General features: G+C 38.0%; 1 protein-coding gene across 2 annotated transcripts in view; it reads left to right on the top strand.

Annotated features, from left to right (window-relative positions):
- EFEMP1 (EGF containing fibulin extracellular matrix protein 1) overlaps positions 1–17,217 on the top strand; it is a 59,335-nt gene that overhangs the window by 5,468 nt on the left and 36,650 nt on the right. For both annotated transcript variants that reach the window (XM_040453679.1, XM_040453680.1), the window contains 2 exons: positions 301–349; positions 514–930. In XM_040453679.1, the coding sequence (XP_040309613.1) occupies positions 301–349; positions 514–930 (466 nt within the window). The remainder of the gene's footprint in view (positions 1–300; positions 350–513; positions 931–17,217) is intronic.

A 17,217-nucleotide genomic window follows, 5' to 3' on the forward strand; every position in this document is an offset into this window, starting at 1 on the left:
AAGAAAGAAAGAAAGAAAGAAAGAAAGAAAGAAAGAAAGAAAGAAAGAAAGAAAGAAAGAAAGAAAAGAAAAAAAGAAAGAAAGAAAGGAAAGAAAGAAAGAAAGAAAGAAAGAAAGAAAGAAAGAAAGAAAAAGAAAGAAAGAAAATCTAGAGAATGTTAAACTACCCATCACATCATGTATCTAAGACTCTAGAGCAAGGATTGTTGCCATAAGAATGAAGCTTTTAGAGTGACTTCTTAGGAAGTTGGATACACAAATTAACTATCTCCTGGCCCCATCTTTGATGTTTCTTCACAGCAATGCACAGATGGATATGAGTGGGATCCTGTAAGACAGCAGTGCAAAGGTGAGCCAACTTCAAAGACTTCCCATCTGAACATAGCTTTCTGTCTCCATCTCATGTCACTCTTCCTGTCCTGTTTATATTCTACCAAAAAGGCATGAGTATATATTTACATGTTCAGATTTCCCTCTGAGAAGATTCCTGATTTCTTTTATTGCTGACCACAGATATTGATGAATGTGACATTGTCCCAGACGCTTGCAAAGGTGGAATGAAATGTGTCAACCACTACGGAGGATACCTCTGCCTTCCTAAAACAGCCCAGATTATTGTCAATAATGAACAGCCTCAGCAAGAAACACCGGCGGCAGCGGAAAGTGTGGGTGCCGCTGCAAATGCTGCCGCCACATCAGGTACAGGCGCTGGGGGCATGGCAGCCAGTGGCATGGCAGCCAGTGCAGTGATGCCTGGGGGTGGCTTCATCGCCAGTGCTGCTGCTGTTGCAGGCCCTGAAGTACAGACTGGCCGAAATAACTTTGTCATCCGACGGAACCCAGCTGACCCTCAGCGCATCCCAGCCAACCCTTCTCACCGGATCCAGTGCGCAACGGGCTATGAGCAGAGTGAGCATAACGTGTGTCAAGGTAAGCATGACTGATTATGCTAAGGAGAAAGTTCTTGTCCAGGTGCACCTTGTGGTGAACACGATAACAGCTCACATTTGCTGAGAGCTTCCCACATGCCAATAATCATTGCAATAATGAATCATTATGAATAATTAGTCATCGTTAATAATAACAATTAATCATTGTAATAATCCTAAAAGGTGGTTGCTGCCTATATGGTCATCATTTTACAAAGGAGGAAACTGTGGCTCAGAGAGGTCATCAGGGCTTCTAAACCTTAGCTACACATATTTAGAGTCTCTGGGGGAGCTTTTAGAACTTCTCTATATCCAAGCCACACCCCAGCTCAATTAAATAACAGTCTCTGGGGGTGGGTTCCAGGCATCAGTATTTTTTAAAGCTCCCCACGTGGTTCCAGTGTGTAGCCAAGTTTGAGAACCAGAGGTCACACAGGTGGTGAGAGCAGAGCTAGCCTGAAAACCCCAGCAGTGGGGGCAGAGTCATAGCTGTCAGCAGGAGCAGTCAGGTTATTCATTCGGAATTTGAAATTGTGCCTGTCAAGCTACTCCATAAATGTCCTTTGGGTTCTCAAGATTTCATTTCACTTGCCACTAACTTATTTTCCTCACTGAGGGATAAAGAGATGGGACTTCTGTTTCTTGTTACCTTTGAGGGAATCTCCCCCACTAACATTTATGTCTTTTTAAGTTGTCATGGGAGTACATTTCACTTATATCACTTGCACCATAGTACCATCTACTTGGGTTTTTCTGTTTATTTTCACAAAGAGTACACATCACTGTGCATTATTCTAGAAACAGCAGTAGACTCATGCTAGCAAAATGATAAGAATCTTGGGCTTTGAAGATGTGTAGGATATTAGCTAACTGGACTGTGCTAAGAGATTTTGTTCCCCTTTTCCTTCTTAGCAAACCCTTTCAGATCTGCCTGGTGTGGAGACTGTTACTGAGATGGGCCATAGGAGCCCCAGACTCCTTTTTCACTGCCAGGGGCTGAGACAGTAGACCCCATATTACACCACAAGTGCCTGGTACACACTGGCCAATGGAAAGGGCCCAGGAGTTCTTACCTTCTACCTGCTCATGAGTGAGGTAGAGAGCACCTTCCTCCCTCAGCACTGAGGGGCTCATTTGGGATCACCTACATGCTACATTAAGTGAAAGAAGCATCTTCTGGTTCCCTGAGGTGCTGCCTTTTCTTCATTAGTGTTGAGTTTTATCTTCTGTAGGAGATAGATTTCAAATGGCTTATAAATGAAGTAAGGACACCTATCACACTCTGACTTTTATTGTTTTATATTTTGTGTTCAAATTTTTAAGTACCCCACATCAAGAGCTAACCCGTGCTGTGATGGTGTCACTTTTCAGAGGGCGCGTCATATTAGCATCTGTTTCGTGTTACTGTCATGAGTCAGAATTCCAATATTGATGATGAATGCTTCAGCATCTGCTTGATATTCTGATATTTAATTTAAGGATTATGTCAAGGAGATACCCTCACGAGGTTACTTTATGTATACGTATTTGAGTGAATATTGGTGAAAGGTATCTTGAGCTTATTGAAGACACCAACTTTTTAATTGTGTTATTTAAATATATAGTTGAACTGGAAGGGTTGGTGGAATTTTTCCTGAAACTTAAAAGTTATGCTGAAATTTTTTAAGCATTGACTTTTATGACTGAATTATTTTTCATGCTTCAGATGTATATTTTAAATGGTACTTAGGAGAAAAAAAAACATAAATGAATAGGTCATTTCCCAAAGTAGCTTATAGTCTATCATTGATGATTATGGTTGACTTCAAGAACAAAGCCTAGAACCAAGTGAAGAAGTTCTAGGATAAAGCATATTCAAGACTTATAATATGTACTGGTTACAGTAGAAGCTGTATAATAAAGTGTGAATAATAAAAATTAAATCCTATTTACTTTTTCTGAAAAAGATTTAGACTACCTTACAAAGTTATTTTTCACATATTACAACATTTGTAATTCTTACTTCTATGAGAATTTTTTTCTTTACATATAAGCTAAAACGATTAAATGCCGTGCTTATAATAGATGCTAAAAACATACACTTACTGTGTGCACACAGAGTATTCCCAGCCCAACTGTTCTGCATAATTCAACCAATTTCTAAAACTTGGGATTGGGGTCTGTATCATTGAAAGCAGGGTTAAAAGTTTTTTGGATGACTTAAGGCTTAAGTTGGATTTCTTCCCACCTCACAATTTTGCAAAGTGCCCATAAATGTGGATTTACTTAATTGTTGATAAAAGGGGGTTATTTCATATGATAACAACAGGATAATCTGTCTGGGGAATCTGACTAACATAAGTCGAGTCACACTTGTGCCCGTTTATTATTGAGCTAATCAAACATGCAGTCCAGCTTCTTCTAATTGCCTGCAGATGTATGACATTCCCAGTCCAGGCCAGCAGCACAAAATAATGTTTTATAACCAATGTGAAAGTACGGGGACCTCCGCTTAAAACAATAATGTGCTCCAAGGACCTATATTTCTGACATCATTGTGGAGTTTGAAGAGCCTTCTGTTTTAATAAAGACCTCCACTCCCTTTTAAATATTTCGTACTATGCCCAGTAATCCAAACACATGTACCATGGTTGCTGGATCGGAATAAATGAATGCCTGCAGATGAGTCATATTTGTATTAAAATTATTTCTTTTTTCCACATATATTTTTCAACAGGTACAGTTTATCATTACATAACCTAAAGCTAAGGACATTTTTTATTTAATGGCTGAAATGTGTACTGTGCTTTGGTGTTAAATTCAACTGTACCTTTGAACATACTATTACTAGCCACAGATGGCACCCAATAATTTAAATTCCAGTAGGTATTTTTAAGTGTGTTCTGCTTTATAAATATATTTTTATTTTTATATTTTTAATGTTTTATTAAACATTACAAGAGAGAGAGTGAGATAGAGCATGAGTGGGGGAGGGGCAGAGAGAGAAGGAGATACAGAATCTGAAGCAGGCTCCAGGCTCTGAGCTGTCAGCACAGAGCCCGATGTGGGGCTTTAATCCACGAACTGTGAGATCATGACCTGAGTTGAAGTCCGATGCTTAACTGACTGAGCCACCCAGGCACCCCTATACCTTTAAACAACTGTCTATGTTTTAACATTCAGTGAAAACATGATTTGTTATTTTTTTTTTACTCCTTTTCACGTATTTGTCCAGAACTTTTCAATTTAGTGCAAAAGCAAAGGGGTTAAAAGAGTAACATAACATGCAAATATCAATTCACACTGAGCAAGTTTTTTCAAACAAGTTTTGCTAACCATGGGTGATGCTGAAAGAGCAGTTTGCCCTGAGAATTTCAAATGAGCAGCACCATCTTTGGCAGCCATAAAACTACATGAATATCATTTTATTGCCACATACTTGGAGTCATATATAAATAAAGTTTTAGAAATTATTTCTCTATGAGCTGTCACCTACCTATAAGACAACAGATATTCATCTATTCCAAAAGGAAGTTAAATGAGCGGGAAATATATTATAACCCATCAATGTGTCACTTTGTTTCTACAACTTCATTGCATAGTCTCTGTGTAATCTTCCTCAAAGGCAATGGCTTTGGAAATCACTAGTTTGAGTTAAGAAAGGATTTTTAAATTTTTTTTTAACATTTATTTATTTTTGAGAAACAGAGCATGAGCACGGGAGGGGCAGAGAGAGAGGGAGACAGAATCTGAAGCAGGCTCCAGGCTCTGAGCTGTCAGCACAGAACCTGATGTAGGACTCGAACCCACAAACCATGAGATCATGACCTGAGCCAAAGTCAGACGCTCAACCTACTGAGCCACTCAGGAGCCCCAGATTTTTTTTAAATCATATACAACTTTCTAAAAGCCTCATTCTTCTAGGAAAAAAAAAGTCTTTTGGGAACTGGCAAGTAAGAGAAAGCATCGATTGCCCAATTTGAAGGAATTTGTTTACTCAATTGAACTTTCAAAAAATTAAACATAGGGCATTTTGTTTAGCTGGTAATTATGCCATTACTAAAATCAGTCAGGATTTACAGGTATCATTACTAACTTGCTAAAGAAACTGAAACATCAAAAAATGAACTTGATACAAGGGCTTAATAAAGCTGATTATGGAGCCAAATCCAGGATGCAGCACCTAGCTTGTATTACATAAGGTATAACTGAGAGGTGAAAATACAACCTAGGGTTTCCAAATGTCCCTGTTTACCCAAGACTATCTTGGTTTGACTACTGAAAGCCCCACAACCCAGCAAATGCCTCAGTCCTGAGCAAATGGGATGGTTGATCACCCTAGCACATCCTCAACAACCAAATCTCTTGCACCTCACTGCCAAGAGTAAGGAAATCCTAATGTTAAAGCCATTTTTTCAGGTTAAGGCATGTTTGTCCAGTGAAATTGTTTTTTCAATTTGTTTTGAACTTTTAAAAACCAAACTTCACTGATTTTTAAGTACCTGGACACAGTCTTTCTTTACAGTTGACAGGCTCCCACTTGCCAGTTTGTCAGTGAGCTGTTTTCCACATTGTTCTAGACTTTGCATGTGTGGAATACCTAGTCATTAGCACCTACATACTTAGATACATGTTATACCTTGGTGGCTCATCTTTCCACATTTCTACTGGGGAAAAACGTACCACACAGCCAAATTAAATACCATGCTTCAACTATAAAGTTTTGTTTGTCAAAATATTTTTTCTATTTTTAGCTCTATTTTAAATGATTCAATTTGATTTTTATCACTATTGTCTGTGATGCAGGAGCAACTAAAACACTAAAAAGAAAAAACTGTATTTTTTAAAAGCCTTTAAGAACAGAAAACAATATGCTCAGGGTTTAAGAAGCTCTACGCTCTTGGGGATCACCTATTATCTTTTGCACATTTCTTCATAAACATAAGGATAACTAAAATACTATTTTGAAAAGGAAAGAAGTTACTATCTATACATCTACTTAAAAAAAAAGAGAAACTTGAGCTAACATGTACAGATTCTCAGATGCTGGGAACATCTTTCCTTGACTTCTTTCATTTGAAATTTAAAGGACCGCATATCCAAAGGTGGATTTAGAAATTATAGTGTAATCAACTGTCTTAGCATACCTGACATTGTCATTACCAAAGAGCTTTCAAACACTACCTTTTTTTTTTTTTTTCTTTGATCCTCACTAATGTCATTAGGGTTTCTCATTGCTTTGGTTAGTTTTGTGAGGAAATGTCTAATTTTTGTTATGTATAATTATACAGCCCAGTGAAGGACTTTGATCACAGAAAATAGATATTTTGCTAAAGGAAGACTATAATAGAGTAAATTATGATATTAACAGAAACAAATACTTCAAGCAGAAAATAAAATGGGTATTTAGTCTGCTTACTGCTTTTCATTGCTTTTAGTTGTTAATTGCCTTTGAGTATCTAAAAATTCTCTAAAGCCAGGCCACCTGGGTGGCTCAGTCGGTTAAGTGTCCGACAGCTCAGGTCATGATCTCACACTCCGTGAGTTCAAGCCCCACGTCGGACTCTGTGCTGACAGCTCAGAGCCTGGAGCCTGCTTCAGATTCTGTGTCTCCCTCTCTCTGCCCCTCCCCTGCTCATGCTCTGTCTCTCTCTGTCTCAAAAGTAAAAATAAAAACATTTAAAAAAATAAAAAAAATTAAAAAAATAAAAATTCTCTAAAGCCATATAAATGGATAGGAGTTGATTTTATGGTGATACCTTAATTACATTTTAAATAAGCTGATGCTGTGTGGATGGAAGTAATTGATTTTCTCCTGAAAAATCTAGTACAGTTTCATAATTTTACTTCTCCAAATACCATAACCACTGACTGTTCAGTTAACTTAAGACTATTTCTAGGGGCACCTTGGTGGCTCAGTTGGTTAAGCATCTGACTCTTGATCTCGGCTCAGGTCATGATCTCACAGTTCATGGGATCAAGCCCCATGTGGAGCTCTGTGATGACAGCACGGAGCCTGCTTGGGATTCTCTCCCTCCCTCTCTGTCTCTGCCCCTCCCCTAATAAATGCATATTAGAAATTGGACTTATTTCTAATATACATTTGTGAACAGTGTATATATGTATCTGATTCATGCACACTCAAAAAGTGTCCTTAAAATTGGTTCATAAAAATTGTATGGCAGCTATTAGGTAAAGGGATGAAAGAAGTCAGTATGATCACACTTCTGCAGCAAAAGACTATGCTATGTAACTACCCAACTCTACGATTTCCACAGTGTGGTCCCTAGACCAGAAGCATTAAGCATCATCCAATAATTTATTAGAAATGCTCGTTCCTGGGCCCCGTCAGACCTACTGGATCTGGGGATGGGGCTCGGCAACCTGTGTTTTAACAATCTCATGATTTTGATGTGTGTTCAAGTTTGAGAACCAATACCCTAACTTAATCTTAACATCAGGAAATTGCATTCAGCTCTAAAAATCAGAGGGCAGGGTCATAATACTTCACATGGAAAATGTGCAGTAGAAAAGAGAAACCATCAAAAATATATATTCTATTTCTAGGATATTATAATATTTCTCTTTTACTTCTCTTACCTTTATTACTGTCATCACCAGTACTCTAATTCCTAAACATGAGAGGTCATGAGTCTCATTAGTAGGGCATGAGAAAGGGAAAGGAGGCATCTAAAGAAAAGAAGAGACCTTGCATCTCTCTATAAAACCTGCAAATGTGAAATACTCTAATGGTCCTTAAATTGTCAATAGGACCAGTAGGACCTTAAATTGTCAGCAGAAGCTCTAAGTTCTGCTTTGGCTGTGGTAATAATTGGTGCTAAGAGATACTCATACCTCCTGTAGGCATAACCCTTATGCTCATGACACAAACTGGCAAGATGAGGTAATGCTCTTTGGAAGTTCAGTTCATGCAGAGTCACAAAAGAGGAGGTGGACTCTGACTTTGGCTTTAAAAGCATCTTTCATTTCACCAAAGTGATAGGAGATCCTTCCAATAACAGAGGCCCAGCTGACATCTCATTCTATGTAGATTCTGTGTCTATCACCAGATAATAGAAGAATATTCACATAGTGTCTCTGTTCAATTCAAACTTGATCAAAGATTTACTTCTCATCAAAGATGAGATTCTTGTTAAAACTAGTTAACACTTAATCTGTGGAATGAATTTCCCTCTCCCCATAGCAGCAAAAAGAAGCAGATTAGAGTAGAATTGCAAGCTTCGGTAACTTCAGGAATGTGCACTGGTACTGGCTCATTCTTTCTTTCTCCAGCAGAAAGTCTCAAACTGTATTCTCTGAAATCAACAAGTTGCCCCATTTGTAAGGATTGCCTTTGCACTTGCTGAATTACTGGCACAATTCTATTCTTTGAAACCAACGAGTAAACAAAATTTGTCCCAAATGTGTTTGATTTTGCACGAATGTACAAATAAGTAATTCATGCCACATCTGAAATCCATTAGCATGCTTCTTTTTCCAGGAGGTAACTGCAAATTGCACACTCAAAAACAAAACTGATCAAGAAAACTGCATTCAAATACTGGCAGAAAACTACAGCTGTCATTGCAAGCATTTAGCCACAATTTCGGTCTTGTAGCTTGAACCTAAATGATTTGTAAACATTTAATAAAGATGAAGTGAAGAAATGACATGAAAAGAAGGCTGAGTAGCAAGATACTGGCAGCAGCATGGATAGCTTATTGCTGTCAATTTCATATGACCACAGATTCAAAGGAGGGAGAGACAGTGAATCAATGTTATGTAAATGTGTACTAAATAGACTAAAAAACTTGAGATTTGGGCAAAATCAATTTCTAAAACTTGCACTACTTTTCAAATAATTGTGCACCTGTACTGGTCAAGGGTAACCAGGCAATACCACAAGTGAAACTGATCAAACAGAACATAAACCCATTCAGTTCATGTTCAGTAAATTCAATCAAGTTTGAGAACCACTTTCTGTTGCGAGGCACTTTGATAGAATCGGAGTGGATGGAATGAGTGGTAATTGTCCTTGGGGAACTTGGCATCATCAACCCCTCAGTTACCAAAAAGTAACAAAAGAGGGGCACCTGGGTGGTTCAGTCAGTTAAGCGTCCGACTTCAATGTAGGTCATGATCTCATGGTTTGTGAGTTCAACCCCTGCGTCCAGCTCTGTGCTGACAACTTAGAGCCTGGAGCCTGCTTCTGATCCAGTGTCTCCCTCTCTCTCTGTCTTTCCCCTGCTTGCACTCTGTGTCTCTCTCAAAAATAAATAAACATTAAAAATTTTTTTCAAGAAATTAAAATAAAAAAGCAATAAAAGAAACCAACAACAGCCCAGCCAAGTAACACATGGGACATCACAAGAAGTGCATAACAAACTGCCACAAGCAGAAGTAAAACTAGTGTGTGCTTTAGGCATCCTTCCAAGTTACTAAAGTCCATATATGGACATAAAAAGAAAACATGTCCCTAGAAATTTGGTCAAGAACAAAAGTCTGGTTCCTCCCTCAAATGGACCATTTAGAAAGGAATGATGAGGGGAAGTTGAGAGGTATAAAGTGGAAATTAAAATCCAAACAGTAGAGGAAGTAACCATCATGTAGTCAAGCAGAACTGGTAAGAATCAGCATTGTGTCCATGTTCCTTCTACCTTAGAATGGTTTCCCAGGGGAGTCCTCCAGAAACACAGTGCTGCAGATGGGAACGTTAATGAGAAAAGGGGTGGGAGGTGGAGGGGAGGAAAACCCAATCAGAAAATACTCATGATACTGAGCCACAGCACAGCAAACATCTGTGACTGCTTCCATCTCTCCCCAACAAAATACTAGTAGGTTCCTCCAGCTCTGCCTAAATATCATCCCGAACTATGTCCTGTTTTACTTATTTTGAATAGACACTAAGCAAATGCTTTGTGTGTGTGTGTGTGTGTGTGTGTGTGTGTGTGTGTGTTTAATTGAATAAATTAATGGTTTCTAACCATCAGGGAGCTCAGGCTTATGGTTTACTCTGAGTTCTAAAACCATCCTTGTAAATGAACTATTAAGTACCATATGTATATGAGGTATATTTCCCAACTATGTATTTTATCAAATTTCTCATTAGTAATGGAGGGCTTAGATATCTTGTTCCCATTTTAAGCTTAAGCCACTTGAAAGGAGCTATAAAGTCTATTCTTTATATCCTGGATTGTCAGGTTTTCAATAAACATTGGTGAATAAACAGGTTTCTATTATTCCTAGAGCAAGACTAGTAATTGGATATACCAAAAAAAAAAAATTGTTTTTTGCTTTCTGGCAAGTCATTTAACTAGTGAATGCATCTTTGTATCATATGTATAATTCCTCAGAAATCTAATGGTGAATAGTGAAAATACAGTTGTTTGGGGGAAATATTATTTGTAATATTTGAAGTGATATAATCATAAGGCTAGAAAATAGGTAAACTCTCTGATACTGTGAACAAACTCAAGGCACTTGATAAAGCTCTCTAAAACAAGGGTAAGAAAAAAGGATCAGAGAAATCCATCTTGGTTGTTTTCCTCAACTGCCAGCCAGAAATCCTTTTTTTGTTTTTCAATGTTTGTTTTTTTTTTTTTTTTTTTTGAGAGAGAAAGAGAGAGAGAGAGAGCATGAGTGTAGAGAGGAGCAGAGAGAGAGGGAGACACAGAATCTGAAGCAGGCTCCAGGCTCTGAGTTGTCAGCACAGAGCCTGATGTAGAGCTTGAACCCACTAACCGCAAGATCATGACCTGAGCTGAAGTCAGATGCTTAAACGACTGAGCCACCCAGGCGCCCCAGAAATTATCTTTTTTTAAGTCAATTTTGTTCAAGTGCTGAAGGGTAGAATCCAGGAAAGTCACTTAGTTGGGTATAGGTGACTTAAAGACGTGTAGTTCTGAGCTGGCCCCAAGTTAGGAAGAGCTGATTTGCTTAAGAGGTGAGAAGAAAAGCCATGGATCCCAAGGACCCAGGAAGAAAGAACCCAGTTTATGGAGAGCCTCTTGGGAACTTATGACTAGCTTATACTTGAACTGTAGATGAAATAAGAGTGTGAACCAGAGACATGCATAAAATCAGAGTGTATGGCTTCTATATATTTCCAAGTAAAACAAGAATCATGATGGGATACATGATAATGAAATAAGCCTTGCACCCTAAACAGCTAGGTGTGCTGCAAGGAATCTAATCCTACTCCCTTGAGTAGAGGTGTAGAACATGATCGAGAATGAGAAACATCTCAAGGGGCTGTATTCTGTGTCCTCACTGCAGACCAGGTCTATCACAATCTGGATTCAAAGATTTTTTGTTCAGTGCTGATTAATTTCACTTGTGAAATATTTTGCAGCAAAGCTCTCTTGTCATATATATATTCACAAATGAGTATGCCTTTAAATTGTGGCTGAATTTTTTACTATTTAGTAAAAAACTTAAATATCTCAGTATTTTTAATTTACCAAAATTATGAAGAGCAGTATGTCTGTTTCTCAGAGTCTGCTGTTGAACCTTCAAACTATTGTTGAAGAGTCTTCTTAGAGAATTAGTTCAACTCTAGTTATTCTCCTAAAATATAGGAGCAATTTAGGTATCTGGCATCATTTAACTTTACTAAATCCACCAATGAATTTTTTTCTAGTCACTGCTTTTTCATAATTTGAATGCTGAAGAGAGATTTTTGTGTAAGACGGTTTTCTCTACTTAGCCATGTTCTTTACTGAGCAGTTTGTGATATCAGAAGACACCTCATCTTTAAAAAGAAGGACATTCTAGAAGACATTGTTAAAAGACACCCTAGGAATCTGCCTATGCAGGCCCAGTGCCCCCTTTCTTGCCTAGATTGCATTTATTCCAGCTCACACATGTATATGCACACACACACCAAGTTCACAGCCATTTATGGGCATATGCACAGCCATATATGATGTACCATCATTTTGGTAGGAAATTTCATATCAAAATTAAGCTGATCAAAGCTGATAAAGCTTCTAAAATGATTCATTTACTCGCTCATTATTTCTATAAAATCAAACCTGGAAACTGCTTTCTAAGTTCATGTGTTTACCTACCACAGGAAAACAGGGCACCTTGGACAGCTACTGAATTATTTAATCAACAAGTAATTACGTTAGATGGAGTAGAGTCAGGGTCAACAAAATAGAAGTGAAAGCACTACAGTTAGCCTCAAAGGCCCTGCTCTCTTACACTTCTGAAGCGTCCTGGTCATCCTGCACATTTCTTTACTAATCTTTCTCACAGATTTACTGGGATTCCATCCTGACCCGCCTTCTATGATGGGCAACTGAATTTTTAACAAAATAAACTTTTTATGTAGACCATCATAGAATGGATTAAAAAATCACTTATCTGGACCTGACACTGAATCCCCAAGCCCTTTTATTCTTCAGACTTTGGCAAATTATATGGTCAGGAGGTAGCCTGGAATAAAACTCCACTCAACAAGCAAACCAGAAAATTCCAGTAATTCATGATTAAGTAAACTTCCCAGTAAAAGCTGTGGGCCCTTTTTGTAAAAATAGTTCATGACCTGGCATATCAGAAGAACCCTAATCCAGGGAGGTGGGGGGGGGGGAATCCTCCCACACTAGCTGGTAAAGATGCAGGGCTTTGTTCTGAACTTCAATTGCATGACCTCCCTTCTTTAGTGATTGAAAAAAAAAATAAATAAATAGTTAATGATAAAAAAAAGAAGCTAAATGAAAGAAGGAAACTTAATCATCGTGCGATTTTCACAGCTAATGACAGTTCTGAAATAGCAGGAAAGATTATTTGGCGACTACCTCATTCAATAAAAAAAGTTAAATAACAAAACCATTGTAAATTAGAGTTCAACTCTAAGTAAACTAAAAAATCTTCTCATTGATTTTTCAATTTAAGCAGAAAAATAGATTGTGTAACCATACCAGAGCCATAGTTTCCAATAAACCAAGCTGTCACAGATGGTTAATACCTCAAATAGACCATCAGAATATCGCTCTATTAGAAGATCTTGACCTATTTAGTTGTCATTGTAAAAACCTGGCCACAAACAATATTAGGGTTCTAATAGAACGTTTTAAAGAATTATTGGAAACTCTGGTTATATCAGGAGTAGGCAGAACTACACATTACCAAAAGTGTGAATCTATTACAAAGTGCTTTTACCTGTATTTTTCTTTGAAAAAACACACTTTCTGGTCTAATATTAAATAGGGAACAGTTTATAGAGACACAAGAAAATAAGGAAGACCTCTAAAAGGAAGAGTACATGAATTATTTGATTAAGTATGAGTAGTGTTTTGAATTTTCTCAAGCTTAAAAAATCAAATAAAGGTCCTGTTAAGTGGGTAAAACTACCTGCTAGCAAAGGGCCTGCCTGTTACTCAGTGTAGATCTCAGGTTAGAAAAAGAAGAATCCGTGTAGATTCAAGTTCAGACCACATCTTTGCACTTGATTTGGAGAGCTACATTTACAAATTATTCTAACAGATGACACATCACTGGTATGTAAATTCTACTACCCAGCAGGAAAAAACAACACCACTTTCCCTTCAAGAAGAAATAATTTCTTTTCTTTGTTACAGTTAGGGGAACCTCTTATCCACAAAGTTCACAACTGAGTAAATCAGTTGCCAATAATTCATGACTGAAGTATTGCTTTCTCTTTGATTGATTTTAAATGTATATACCAAATATTATTGGGATGAAATGGCGATACCTATTATAGGACTTCTCTGGCTCCTCTGCTAAGTGACTCAACTAACAATGACACTCTCCCCCAACACCACCTACCATCACCACTTATCAGTATGAAAATCACTCATCTAGGAAAAAAGCAAAACCTGCAATGAACACCTGTTCAGGTAGAGGCCAGGACCATAGTCACACATTGGTGGAGAGAAAAAGCAAGATAGAGCAAACAGGTGAGTCATATCCTTCTCTTCCAGGAGTCTCCTGTTACCCTGGATGACAGGAGAAGCTGTAAGAAGACTGAGGGGCAGGGAAAAAAAAATAAGGGAGATGTAGAATGGAACATCTACATCTGGAAGAGAGATGTAGAGAGAGAAAGAGAGAGAAAGGAGAGCAAGATAGGAACATTAAAGACAATGAGCAAGTGTAGACTATACTAATCAAAAATAGGTTCTACTGAAGTATCTCATAAAATAGTATTACAGTTACCAACTTCCCACTTATGTTCATACATATAAATGCATATTTTCCTCAAAGAAGAAACTGATGAAGGAAAAAAGGAAAGATGGCCCTGAATGAATCAGGTTTACTGTTTTTTTGTTTTTTTATAAAATTGGCTAGGGGAGTTTTAAATTTGGAATTCAATTGTCTAATGTTTTTTGAGAATCTTCTATATGCTATGTGTGATAGACCAGTGCTTCTCAAATTGTAATGAAATATGAATTACCTGGAAATCCTATTAAAATGAAGATACTGATTCAGTAGGTCTAGGATGAGACCCGAGATCTCACATTTCTACAAAGTCCCCAGATTTTGTTGATATATAACAGAGCGTGTCTTCCAGTAGTTGACAATTTGTGCTTCCCACCAGGAAGCAGATATATCTAGTGATTCTTCATCCTCTACTTGCTGCCTTTAGCAAAATGTGGTATAATGTGGATAATTTGCATGTGGTGAGTTGTTTTTTGTTTTCAGAAAGATATTTTTCTCCTCTGGTTAGTACTCAGTTTCTCCAATGCAAATTCCATTGTAACAGCTACAGCTGTAATACATAGATATTTTCTTTGCTTACTAATTAATAGAATTTTCTCCTGCAGTAGAATGTTTTTATGCTTGAATGCTCAGGAGGATCCCAGGAAGTAGTCTTTGGCAGCCAAGAGTGGCAGAAATCCCATGAAACTCAGCAAAAGACAAAGGTTCCCATCTGGGTCTTCCCCCAAGTGACTCAGACTGTGTTAAACCAGTTAACCTCTCTGGGCCTCAGTCTTCTCAGATGTTAAAGTTAAAAGAGTTGTCCTTTCCAGCTCTTATTGAAAATAATTTTTAAAAATGAGAGAAAGTAAGAGAGAGGTAAAGAGAATGCACTTTGTCTAGGTTATAAGCTTTACAAGGGTGGTAGCTATATGGCTCTTGATTGATACATGCCTGGTATGTCAAGTGGTTCTATTGATAGGAGTTCTTCTTTGCCTTTCAGATGGTATTTTTATCAGGAAAACATACCGGAGCAAGTTAAAATCTGCCCAGGGAAGAATGCAGGTGCCTTCTGTGACTATAATAGCATTAATGACTCAGAAACAAAAAGCCAGACAGTTGTAATGACGTGAAGCTTTATTGACAAAACAGTTCACACCTTGTACTGGTTGTTTGTTAAAAGTCAGGACCAAATCACTGAAGCTTTAAAAGCTAGATCACTGCAGTCTTTTCACCAGGCACTGACAGGGGTAATTATTGTGGTTCATGGCACAGCCCAGGACTCCCATTTCAATTCTAGCATAGAAAGGAGTTGTTTTTACTTTGGTGCACAGTAAATATACTTTTTGCATGTATTAATATAAACTGCTTTAAAATGTAAAGGTGCCAACGCTAAATGTTAAAGGCTCTGTATTATCTTCTTGATTTTGAATTAAGATTTCCTGCCTTCCTAAGTACCTTTCAGCAAAGAACAATCTGTTCATTTCACATTTTTGGATTGTTTTTAGCCTCAGACTCAAACCAGGTTTACAACCAAAATAACTAGTCCTTACTCAGCTTATGTTTTATTATCCATCACACAGAAACCATAAGGAAATCTATGCCCTAGTTATCTGTTGCCAGATAACAAATAACCCTAAAACTTAATGGTTTCAACAACACTTACTATCTCACATTTTTCCTGGGTCAGGAATTGAGGTGTGGCTTAGCTGGATCCCCTGGCTTTGGGTCTTTCACTAAGCTACAGCCATCTCTAGATTTGACTAGGAAAGACCCTCCCCCTAGCTCCTTCCCCAGTGGTTCATTTCCTGCCTCTATTCCTCATGGGATCTTCCTCCTTCAACTCTTTGCTGCATGTGCCTCTCCATAGAGCATCTTACAACATTGCAGCCTTCTTTATCAGAGTAAGCAAGTGAGGGGGCAAGAGAAAGTGCCAGCAAGAGAGAGAATGCTACTAAGACTGAAGTCACAGGCTTTTGTAACTTAATCATGGAAGTGACAACCCATCACTTTTGCCATGTTCTGTTCACTAGAAACCAGTCACAAGATCCAGTCCACTTTCAACGGCATAAATGCCAGAAGTCTGGAATCATTGGGAGCCATGTCACTAGCTGCCTACCACAATGTGTAATTAAAATTACCCCCTCATTGATTCCAGCCAAACCTTTAGAGTTACATCTAGAATTATGAATAGTTTCAAAAAGCAAAATATGAATTAAAAAGCAAAATGCACCCACCTCCACAGCAGTGCAAGAGACTGTATGACTCATTCAGATATAGAGTCTGATAGGTGTGGTTGAAATAGGCAAAGAAGGGGCGCCTGGATGGCGTAGTTGGTTAAGCGTCCGACTTCAGCCAGGTCACGATCTCGCGGTCTGTGAGTTCGAGCCCCGCGTCGGGCTCTGGGCTGATGGCTCAGAACCTGGAGCCTGTTTCCGATTCTGTGTCTCCCTCTCTCTCTGCCCCTCCCCCGTTCACGCTCTGTCTCTCTCTGTCCCAAAAATAAATAAACGTTGGAAAAAAAAAAAAAAAAAGAAATAGGCAAAGTACTATCCATAAGAACCTCACTCTTCTGACAGCTCCTTTTGAATGAATGGACCTTTCTCTCCTTCATGGACTTGTAATTTCTAAAATCCTACCAATCCTGCCCAAAACTACTCCTAACTAATTATGACCATATCCCTTGATTTGAAAACTTTGTAATTAAAATCTCCTTTAATCTACTCTACAAATAAACAATAGCCTTGAAACAAAAACTTTGTGAGCAAACACAAGAACTACCTTTATTCTTGCAGATTAGCATAAGTCTACATGCCTGTTACCTAAAATAAATTTAATAAACATCCTTTTTGCTTCATGTTAACTTTCGTCCTAGACATCTGTGATATTTGTGTGTTTGGTAGGGAATTGTGGAAAATGTTCTCCATCTCTCCCATAGAAATCTCTGTTTAACCATGTTTAAACATGTTTATACCTTTTGCCTCAAAAGTGTACTAGGAGACATGGGAAATATAACCTAAGGTTACAGTAAATAGGTTATGTAAGATTTAAAAATTCAGAAGCCATAAAATGTAACATGGACTTTCTTGGGATTCTAAGGAGTAGGTATCTTGATAAGGAGGCAGGATAGTGGCTTGTTTTTCAATAA

This window comes from Herpailurus yagouaroundi, unplaced genomic scaffold (assembly GCF_014898765.1).
Source record: "Herpailurus yagouaroundi ecotype Mexico unplaced genomic scaffold, PumYag 210, whole genome shotgun sequence".
In the NCBI taxonomy this organism is placed as follows: Eukaryota; Metazoa; Chordata; class Mammalia; order Carnivora; family Felidae; genus Herpailurus; species Herpailurus yagouaroundi.